At 31.9% G+C, this 11,733-nt stretch overlaps 1 protein-coding gene across 2 annotated transcripts; it reads left to right on the top strand.

Annotated features, from left to right (window-relative positions):
* Nucleotides 1-342: 342 nt before the first annotated feature.
* Nucleotides 343-10,566, top strand: LOC105630185 (phytyl ester synthase 2, chloroplastic). 2 transcript variants are annotated; one of them, XM_089724459.1, is made up of 14 exons: nt 344-947; nt 2,350-2,401; nt 2,597-2,652; nt 2,755-2,913; nt 3,123-3,227; nt 4,299-4,405; nt 4,717-4,838; nt 5,312-5,420; nt 6,090-6,220; nt 6,524-6,893; nt 7,025-7,138; nt 9,033-9,118; nt 9,222-9,331; nt 9,982-10,566. In XM_089724459.1, exons 1-14 carry the CDS (start codon nt 521-523, stop codon nt 10,170-10,172), a joined length of 2,139 nt encoding a protein of 712 aa, XP_089580585.1. In that variant the 5' UTR covers nt 344-520; the 3' UTR covers nt 10,173-10,566. The 2 variants fall into 2 exon arrangements, with proteins under 2 accessions (XP_089580587.1, XP_089580585.1); XM_089724461.1 differs by lacking the exon at nt 3,123-3,227 and having other exon boundaries at nt 343-947.
* Nucleotides 10,567-11,733: the final 1,167 nt, after the last annotated feature.

Below are 11,733 nucleotides of genomic sequence, written 5' to 3'. Positions count from 1 at the left end.
ATAAAAATTACGAATAATATTTGTGAAGTTAAATTAAAATATAATTTTTTTATTGTGAAGTTAAATTAAAATATAATTTTTTTGTTGTTATCAAATGAATTTTTATTTTTTTTGCTTTCTCTTTTTTTTTTTTTTCAATTTTTAAGAAAACTGTATTTTTAGAAAACATAAAATAAAAAATAGAAAACTGTTTCCGTACCTGCATTTGTTTATAACGGGTGGAATTGAATCTTTTAATTATAAAATATATATATATTTTTTTATGCAAATTAAATTAGTTATTATTAATTTTGTCATTTGGTCGACATCAGTTGGTTATCGTCTCATTATTGATTCAATTACTTGGCCAAGGAGGCCCCCCTGTCTTGATGTTGCTGGCAAAAGGCTGAGGCCATGGGACCAAAAAGGTCCACCTTCTCTCCGCCCCTAGATTACTTATTACCTAATCTCCGTCTACAACTGAACAGCTTTAAATCTCTCAAAACCGCCATTGAGACAGAGAGATATTCGTAAACCGAACATGATGGCCGCCGGAACGTGTTTTTTTGCAGTTGGATTTTGGCCCGCGGTGGTTCGTTCTTGCATAACGCCATCATCGTCATCCGGTAAAGTGAAATCGAATTCTGCTCCATATCAGACTCGGCGATTTGCAGTTGCGCAAATATCAACCGGAACAGTAAGTGCAACGGCGAAGACGACGAGTTTCGCAGAGAATGGAAGGATGGAGATGGAACGGTTAGAAGAAGAAAGAGCGAAAATAAAAGAGAAGAAAAGTCCATTAATTTGGGAGTTAGCCGAAGCAGAAATGAAGAGTAGAAAGAGCTTGAAGGATTATTTTGAAGAGTCGAAGGATTTGATCAGATCGGATGGCAGTCCACCACGTTGGTTGTCTCCGTTGGAGTGTGGATCGCGCTTGGATAAGTCTCCTCTCCTCCTCTATTTACCCGGCAAGTCGTTATTCCTCTGTGTTCTTCTGCCTTTTCTCTTTTCTTTCTTTCTTACCGTTAATTATTAGCAAGTCGTTTTATTCCTCTTTGTGTTCTTCTGTTCTGCCTTTCTCTTTCCTTTGTTCCCATTAATTATTAGTATAATCTATGCTATTGACTGAAATTTTGAATTAGGTTTGACACAGGAGACAGTTATGTATAAAAATAACAGTTGGGTCCCTAAATTATACTATAATTAATAATTTTATCCTTATATTTTCAAGAGATTATTATAATTTAAGTAACTTTTATTATAATTTAAGTTGGAAATAACAGTAACTGGAAAAAGAGAGATTCTTAGATAAATAATTTGTACCAAACAAACTCTTCATGTTTGGTTAGATGCTAGTAATGTAACATTTAAAACCAAGAAATTATATTCTATGGAAATTAAAAATTAATTTTAACTTTTTATATATTTTCTTAATTAGAAATTAAATAAATTAGAATAATATTGGAACCACAAAAAGAAGACCCCAACGTGATGCTTTTCTCTTTTCTTTTGGTTTTTTCTCGTTTTTAGATTAAAATTCATGTATTTATTTGATATACTTATTATTGCATGTGCTTTTCTAAAAACAGTACACAGAATCTAATTCCTACTATAGGATTTCTTTTTTCCTTTTCTTTTCTCCCTGAAGAAATTCAACTTTTTTATCCATACTGTATGGTTTGAATATTTTAAATTTTTATTGAAATTACAATTTTTTTTATTCATTAGAAGGTAAAACGAGCTAAAATAACATTATAGTCCTCATTTAGTCTCACTAAATTAATGTCAATTATTGTGATTAAAAGACTTACTTGATACCTCTCACTTTTCACATTCTTGTAGAAAATATACAAAACGAACGAACCATACTTATTAGTATAAGCACACACTTGTATTAGTGATATGGTTTTGATTTAACAAAAAAAAAAAAAAAAAAGAAACTAACTAAAGTTGTTAACGAGTGCATTACACTTGAATTTCTATTTTTTTTTTAACTCGTAAATATTTTATTTTATTATAGATAGATATGAATACTATTATAGTGTTACACGTATTTTCTTTTTATTATTATAAAAAAAAATATGTAGTATTATCTTGTTAAGTTTTTGATTATCAATATTTTATTAAGCTTCTAGGTAATGATTAAATTTTATTGAGTTATTTCAAAATAAACTTGAAATTAGATTTTATGTAAGCATATACATTTAAAATTCAATATATATATATATATATATATATATATATATATATATATATATATATAAATATATATTTTTTTTTTCATCTCCTTGCAGAAAATTATGCCTTAATCACCTTGAACCTTTTATTTTTGACTTATTCAATTGTTTGTTGATGACTCTAATTTTGCAGGGATTGATGGGGTTGGGCTGGGCCTAATTAGACAACATCATAGTCTTGGAAAGTAAATACCCTCTCATCTGCTTTGTGTACTATCACCATGAATGATAAAAATATTAATCTGATTTAAGATGAATCTTAAACCAATTTATTTACATAATAAAGGAGAGTTGTCTAATAATTAGAATCATGGTGAAATACCTCGTCTAATATGAATGCTAATGCTTCATTAATATGTGATTTTATTTTTCCTTATCAGGCTTTTCGACATATGGTGCTTGCATATTCCAGTCAAGGATAGAACACCGTTTACAGGTCCTTTACGACATTTCTTTTACCTTGTCAAAAATATCCCCTTTCTTTAAATTCACAGTAAACCATAATCTTGTGTTTAATTTGCCCCCAAATTCCTCTCAGACTTAGTGAAGCTGGTTGAACGGACAGTTAAATCAGAACATCAACGTTCACCTGACAGACCAATATATCTTGTTGGGGAATCTCTGGGAGCATGCCTCGCACTTGCTGTTGCAGCTCTTAACCCTGACATCGATCTTGTGCTTATTTTGGCTAATCCAGGTGACAAATTGCGTCCTTCTTAACCATTGGTGAGACCTTTAGATATTTTAAGAAATTCAGCAATATAAGCACATGTCATGTATTGATTAGTGAAGCGACCACATATTGCACAAAGGGGAAATGCTTAGATTCATTCAGCATCAACATAAACACTTAGCTTGTGTTTATAAATTACACTTTATTTGCTTGATTTAGTTATTATTTGTCAGGAACATCTTTTAAGAAGTCACAGCTGGCACCTCTTGTACCTTTATTAGCAGTCATACCTGATGAACTAGAGCTTCGCCTTCCTTATGTGCTGAGCTTGATGACAGGTTTTTAATTTATTGTCAATCAGAGTTGCAGTTTGTTTTGGTGTTGCTATTTCTTGAGATACAGTTGATTTTGCATGGAGGTAAGTGCATATTAAATTTGGTTGGGATCATGTTTGTATTGCCATAATCTGTTTCCTTTTGGCAAATGGATAACATTAACATGCACCTACAGATTTGCATAGAGAATAACATTTCCAATTTCTTTAGGTGAGGTTACAAAGTGAAATTTAGTTAAGCCACTGGCCACATTTTAACTTATATTGCATGATAGCTTGGGGAGGTTGCCAGCAGGAAACATTTGTTGTGTCTACCACTACTAGGAAATGAATTCTGTTAACTTTCTTGATTGTGATCGATCTTTTTATATCTTACTTGAATATCATCATTTAGTGAACACTAGCAAGTTCAAGCTTAATAAAAGTTAAGAAATAAGTTACTTTTGGTCTTTTGCTGTTTGAGATTGGGAGGCCAAACATATGAATCAATGATTAGAGAGGCCTAAGGTTGAATAATTTGATTTCTGCAACAAAAGATTTGTATTTACATCTCTATCTTGCCCCTCATGCAAAAGCTTACTGGGGTTAAAGCATCAAAAAAGCCAGCTACTCATTTTTTATGCTGAAATTTACTTGATTATATGGGACTTCTGGGTTGCCGACAATCTTTCTTTTTCTCAAAATCAAAGAAATACTAATAATAATTGAAAAACCTACATACTTGAGCTAAAAGTTTAAGCTTGATAGTTTGGATCCAAAAAATGGTTTTCCATCTCTTACAAACTATAAGGCGTCAGATAAAACTTTTGCTTTTAAATAGAATCTTGAGCATGCTTCTGGACTTTCAACTGCTAGCCTTGGGGTTGTAAACAAAAGAGCATAGATTTGGATAAACATCCATAAATTGGAATTGCTACTTAGCTGGAACTGATTCTAGGCTAGAATAAACCTCATCTCTCTCCTCATCCTCATTTTCCAGTTTTAATGAAGTGGAAATTTCAGCACCATAAAAGAATTGCATTTAAGTGTATATGTGATTTCTTTCTCCTCAAGTGATGATGGTGCATGCATTTAGGTGACCCTTTGAAGGCAGTGACAGATAACGTGATGAAGAGAGTTCCCCTACAACAGTTACTTGGAGAGCTGTTTCAGGATTTCACCACAGCATCATCTTACCTATCTGTAAGATTTCTCTTTAGAAAATGTTTAAAATATCTGAGTCCAAGTATTAATTTCGTATGTGAAAAATGATGATGAAGTATCTGTAAGACTAGAGAAAACATTTTCCAGTTGACGTGTCGAGAGCTTTGTCATCAGGATTTATTCTTTTGTGTCTTATTTGTTAGATAAAAATAGCAATTGCTAGATATCTGTAGGTAGATCATGTTTATCATGTTATCTTTAGACTCTAGTGGTTGTTACTCTTTTCATATTGACGCTGACAAAATATCATGTGGTCTCTTTTGAATAGAAGTTGATGGTTTATGTCTCAGGTCTTGAGTGATATGTTTCCGAGAGAAACAATTCTTTGGAAGCTAAAGCAGCTTAAATCAGCTTCAGAATTTGCCAATTCACGCCTCCATGCTGTATATGCTCAAACGCTAATACTCTCCAGGTCCATCTCCCTGGCATAATCCTCATATATAACGAATAGCTAAGAGCAAGCACAAGATTATTTGCTTATTTATTTTTTTGAAAGACAAGCAATTTAGAATAGCTCTTTTATACATAACTTTTAAAAGGCAGATCCACAAATACTAGCCAGTTTCTGATATGACATAACAAATTCATCCCTCCTTAATGCTAACCAGATAGTTGCGTTTATGGGCCCTAAAACATATGCCATAAACAGTAAAATGCCATCCCTATCTGTGCACTTTTTGCGTGAATTCCAATTAATAGAAAAATGCAAACATCTTCTTCCAGGATTACATCTTGGATTTCTCAAAATATTTTTTTGTCATTGCATGCCAAATTGTTCACTAATATACTGTTGCCCCTGCGTGCTTCATGATACTAGTAGTAGCTTTGCTGCTTTAAGTCAGAGTCCAGAATGATCTGCCTGATCTCATGCTCTGTATTTTTCAGTGGAAATGACAAGTTGCTACCAAGTCAAGGGGAAGGTGAAAGACTTCACCATCTGCTGCCGAAATGTGAGTTACGTGGGTTTTATGGTAGTGGTCATTTCCTCTTCTTGGTAAGATAAACAAACTCTCCCTTTCCTTCTGATGCAGTCAATGAAAACCAAACAGAAGTGTTATTTTTTAGGAATTTTTTGTTTCTGTTAGAAGATTTAGAAAGTCGTTTTTTCTTCCTATTTTAGAATTGGGTTGAAAAATTTTCTTCCTAGTTTGAGATACTTAATTTTAGTAGATAACAAGTCTTCCACTAATGGTTGTCAATATTTTATTCGAAAGTCTTGGTGGTTACAGTGTCTCCTTTCCTCTTCTTTTCTTTCATTCAAATATAGTAGCACTGATAGGACCAGCAGTTGTTCACATCCTAAAAAAAAGAAATTAATTTTCCTCTTCTTGCACTTGATTCTGCTACACCTTCAAACAACCTTTGTTTTTTTTACTTGCTTAAATCATCCATAATTCTGGTCCTTAACCTTTTTGTTCTTTAAATCTGAATCTAAATCATTCAGTTAAATTTTCTAAAGAATAGTATATTTTCTAAATAGAAAATATACAAGATGATAACTAAATAATTAAGAGAATCCTTAAATTTATATTTTCCTGATTGCAACGCTTCCTCTTCCTCTTCCATCTCTATCAAAGGACACATATCAAAAAAAAAAAAAAAAAAAAAAAAAATCTTGAGTGTTTTTTAGTTGTGATCCATGTAATAGTTGTCCTTATGGCAGGAAGATGAATTTGACTTAGGGACTGTTATCAAGGGTACCAGTTTCTATCGTCGAGGGGCATACCATGACTACATTTCAGACTACATACGACCAACCCCTGCTGAATTCAAAAGAATATATGAATCAGTCAGGTAAAACCGTTTTGCTATCTCACTGATACAAATTGCATTTTTTAATGGGATAACAACAAAAGTTAACTTAGCCACTCTAGCAGCTGCATGAGGTAGGTGGACATGGGAAATGATGTGCTTGTTTCAATTTCCTCTCAAGCATTATAGTTGAGAGATCTTGTTTCCAGGTCTTGTGCAACAATCTTTAATACCAAATGGTTAGAGTGAACCTGATAGTGATTTTAGCCATCATTATTATAGGAGTTGTTTATGATTAATTAAGTTGTTTTTTAATAATATTTTTTTCCAATTATGATGTTTTAGGTGGATTGAAGATGTTGTAAGCCCTGTAATGTTCTCTACATTTGAAGATGGAAAGATAGTTCCGGGTCTTGCAGGAATTCCTTCAGAAGGTCCAGTCTTGTTCATTGGCTATCACATGTTAATGGGAATTGATTTATATCCAATGTTGGCCCAATTTCTTATAGAAAGAAATATTCTTTTGAGAGGAATAGCACATCCATCGAATTTTATGAGACTGAGAGAAGGACCATTGCCTCCAATTTCACAATTTGACAGAGTCAGACATCTGGGTGCAGTTCCTGTTTCAGGAAACCTTCTCTATAAACTTCTGTCTTCAAAGGCTCATGTACTGTTGTACCCAGGTGGTGTGCGTGAGACCTGTCATCGGAAGGTAATGCTGTTAGTTTTGCCTGTTATCTGAATTTCGAATCATCATTCTTCGGATTACTGGTCTATGTTAGAATGAAATTTGCCTTCTGTGATGTGGTTTTTGACCAACAGTCAACTTTTCATGCCTCTCAGGGTGAGGAATACAAATTATTCTGGCCAGAACAGTCTGAGTTTGTCAGGATGGCAGCTCGGTTTGGAGCTAAGATTGTGCCATTTGGCGTTGTTGGAGAAGATGATTTTTTTGAAGTGAGTCCAGAATATTTACTTCATATGCTCTCGCCTTCTATCAATTTGTTCTGTGAGAAACACTGCTCACTTTTTTGGATTTTCTTTTCTTTTAATGACTCTTCCTACATTCTTAAAATATAGACATCCACTTCACCTTTTCTTGAACTAGGCTTGAGCTTTTTATGATGTGAATAGCTTATGATTGTCACATCGAGAAGCTTAAATGGCCTAACCATCAATTTTACCACGAACTTCGAACTTCTTGAGTTGTTGCAATTTTACTCTAAATCAACTTTTGTGCTTTGGACACCTTGAACATATCGGCCTATCTACAATTGCAAGCTGAAAACAGATTATGGTGCAATTATGCTTTAAAACCAAATTAGGGTAGCCTAAACTTATCAACATGTTGTAATTGTGCTCTAGAAGTAAATGGAGATTTGATTTTAATCAAAATTATATAAAAGTAAGTTGCATGCTTGAGTTGAGCTAACCTAAGCTCAATTGTATACAAAATGCACTGTTTGAAATAAAAGGAAAGCAAGTGGTGTTATGCAAATTGTGCAATTTGAACTTTTAATTCTCCCTTTCAATTCATACAGTGCATTTTCATTTAAATAAGCTAGGGTTAGTTATGGAGTCCACTTTTATACTATTTGAATCAAAATTCTAACCATAATTTTTTTTTTTTTTTTTATGTAGTTGCTATAAATTAATAAGTTCAGGATGCCCTGATTTACTTTTAGAGCACAATTTTTACCCTAATTTGCCTTTTATGGTGTAATTGCAAATAGGTAGCTAAGTTCAAAGTGCCCATGTTACAAAAATTGATTTATGGTGAAATTGATGGTTTGGCCAAACTTAAATGAAATAGTGACATTTGAGCTTGACTCATGATCTCTAATAGGAGTGTTCATCAAACCGCCCAAATCAATCTAAATTAATCCAAATTGATCTAAACTGTGGTTTTATGTAGTTGGTGGTTTGGTTCAATTTATAAAGTTTAAAAACCAAGCTTTTGGCTTGTAATTATGGTTTTTGGGTTAAAAACGTCCAAACCAAACCATATTGTTATTATAATATATATTATGTCTGAACTTTTAAATGATAAATGATTTAATTTAATTTTTCAATAAAAATTTCCTTTGCATTGCTTAGTTTATACTGTGTAGTAGTTAAAGCATACTTTTGAATTAATTAGGTAAATTATATAATTATTTTATGAAAATTTAAAATATTAAAAATTTGTGGAAAATAATATGTACAAATTATACATTGGTGAAACCGTAGTTTTTTTTATAACTTTTTTAGTAATATATGTAGACTAAATCAACATTTAAATTTTATATCAATAAATTGCTTAACTAACATCTTATTTAATATATAATTTTTTTTGGATCATATACAAAATGAATTAAAAAAAAAAACCTTGAACAACTACTTAAAATCATGTGTGAATCATTTTCATTTATCCACTTTCCATGTTTGATATAGTATTGGCTCTATTTTTTTTTTTTTTTTTTTTTTTTTTTTTTTTTTTTTTTTTTTTTTTTTTTAGCATTGTTGGAGGGAGTTTTTGAACCTGGATCTAGTCATATATGCGCTTATTACTAGGCTATGTCTTAATATGCTATTGGCTCTTTTTTACACTTGTTAACTAAATGAATTTCTATTCTTTCAAACCGCGGTAAAAGTTTTGATTTGATTTTATTTTATTTTTTCCAAACTGCCACTTCAGGTTTGGTTCAGTTATTACTTCAAATTGATCCATGAGTACCCCTAATCTCTAATATCTTATATTTACCTTGGATACTTGGCATTTGTATGTCCTTCATTTTGGATTCTTCTCAATCACCAGTTTGAAGCCGATCTCCAATCAAATGAATAATTAATCATGTATTCCTCATCCCAGGTAGTTTTTGACTATGATGACCAAATGAAGGTTCCTTTCCTTAGGGATTACATAAAAGCGATAGCAGAGCAGACTAAGAGTGTGAGGTATGCACACTTCGTTGCAGGTTGGTTTCCAGTAAATTGTCTAACTTGTATTTATCCTAAATTTCCAATTTTCTTTTCTTTTCTTGGTCTCTTTTTATGATAGGACTGAAGTACATGGTGAAGCGGGAAACCAAGATATGTACGTTCCAGGAGTTCTACCAAAACTTCCAGGAAGATTATATTATTATTTTGGGAAACCAATCGAAACCGAAGGTATGGAGAAAATACACTATATATAAAAATCAGCAAGTGAAAACATAAGCAACAATCATCTATTTGGCCAAAAAAAAAAAAAATATACCTTGAATGTGTGCAATGTTAATTCTCATGACATAATGAGCCAAATCACTTTGAGAATTTAAAAAATAGAGCATATATGTTAGTTTTAACCCAATCTTTTAATTTTGTCGATTATATTTCAACTGTATATGAAGTGTTTGTATCAGTTAAAGTCATTTCTTCCGGTGGTATTATTTGGACATTTGCCTGTCTTATGTGGACATGGTGCAGCATGCTGACATTACCTACAATTCTAAGATAACACGCTTCAAAAATAAGCATGTCATGTCGACATGTTTCACATGATCATTTCTAATATTAAATGCTAATTTTCTTCCTTCAGTAAACTGTTTTGATAATAGTTGAAGCTGCATGTGTATCAGGGACTTATGGCACATATTAAAATACTACACTGTCCTTGTAGGGTTGGTACACGCCCTAGTTAGGTAACACAAGAAATGAATAAAATTTATAACATTCAAAAATTCATGAGGTCAAAATTGACACCTGTGCTAAAGTTCCGGACTTTTTTAAACAATAGGCCTAACAAATGTTCTGAAGGAATTATTAATCATGTTATGCAGGAAGGAGGACGGAATTGAAAGACAGAGAGAAAGCTCAAGAATTGTACTTACAAGTGAAGACTGAAGTGGAGAAATGCCTTACTTTAATGAAGGAGAAAAGAAAAAGTGATCCTTACAGGAATATACTTACTCGTATGGTTTACCAGGCTAATCATGGATATTCTTCTGAGATTCCAACGTTTGAGTTTTGACTGTTCTGCACAATGAAGGTTTTGATTATTTTCTGTAATTCTCAAATAATTAAGCTTTGGAAGAAGAAAAAGAAGACTGCCCTTCACTTCAAGGCAGCCCATAGCAAAAAATTGTGATTCTTGTGAATAGTGATTTTCTATTTGCTCATTTCGCATCGAGAAACACAGTAGACTGACTGGAGATTAAGAAAAGTTGATCATTAGGAATATGTAATATTTATATTTCTGTAAATGTAACATTTTATTATGTATCAATCAATATCAAATGGCCTGTACTGTGTGGCTAGATTTATTCACGCCACTACAAAATTCATTTGATTACTCTGTCCTGTAATTTGTATCGCACATGGGAAAGTGATATCCAATGAAGTATCATTTGTTCTTTTCTTTTCTAGAGCTTATTGTGTCATAGGAAATTGAATGACAAGAAACAGAAGTTTCTGCTTGCGTGTAGAAATCGTGAGAAAGAGTGTTCATCGATTAAGTAAGGTTATATTTTTATTTTTGTCGGACTTACTTATTTTTTATAGCATTTTTTTGGTTCAATTATCTGTTTGTTGTAACTTATATTTTACCAAAATTAACTAATTCGATTTAGTATTTTCTATTATTTTTTTTTGTGTACTTTTTAATGGAAAAATGACAAAAAATTAACAGTGCAATGGAGACAGAATATACAAATAAAATAAAATAATATAACGATAAAATCAAAACTTTTCCCAATTTATTTGCCCATCAGCGTGGCTTTCATTGCCAAAGCAATGGTTCTAGCTCACTACTGCGGATATCTCTTAAGCAGAGAATACCTGAAGGTCATTTTTCAGCTATAATGGCCAGAAAAAGCTATTCTAAAGCTTCCTAAAAGAGTTTTTTTATTGCTAAACATATGTTGTTACGTATTGAACAATCTCAGCTATTCTAAAGATTCCATCAACTGCATTTTAAAACTTTTTGCTCCGAGCTGCTAGCTGATTTGTACAAGTACTTTTCAATTTTTTTTTTTTAATATTTTAAGGTCATCTTTAACTACATGTTAATAGCCTTTTCGGCAAATTTACCTGTTAACTGTCTTAGTAGCTATCGATGTTTAATTATTATTTCATCTAATATTAAAAGGGAGTAACATTTCATAATTATTCTATCAAACTTTAAAATTTAGTAAAAACACTACCATTTATATCGAACATTATAAATAATAAAAACAGTGTCTTGATTTAGTGAAAACATTAAAAGTTTTATCTTTGTTTTTATTTTTTTGACTTTTGGACTTTATTAATATAAACCTAAAAAACTAACATATTTAAGCTTGCAATAGGCATTTTCTAATTGCAGACTAACTAATTTCCCTTTAGAATAACATCTTTGACGATACAAGAAGCATCATAAACACAACTTTCAACCTAAGCTCGCCTACCTCACGAAGAGCATATGCGAGTCCAACTTTACTTCCTCCTGTAATAGGTGTCCTAGAATATATATATATATATATATATATCACGACAAAGCAAATTAATAAACCTGATTGTCTTAAAACAATAATACTAAGGCATAGTCTAATGAT

Source organism: Jatropha curcas, chromosome 1 (assembly GCF_041381405.1).
Source record: "Jatropha curcas cultivar XTBG-Jc1 chromosome 1, XTBG_Jcur_1.0, whole genome shotgun sequence".
Lineage (NCBI taxonomy): Eukaryota > Viridiplantae > Streptophyta > Magnoliopsida > Malpighiales > Euphorbiaceae > Jatropha > Jatropha curcas.
The sequence above is the reverse complement of the archived record's forward strand: the minus strand, read 5'-3'. Positions and strand labels throughout refer to the sequence as shown.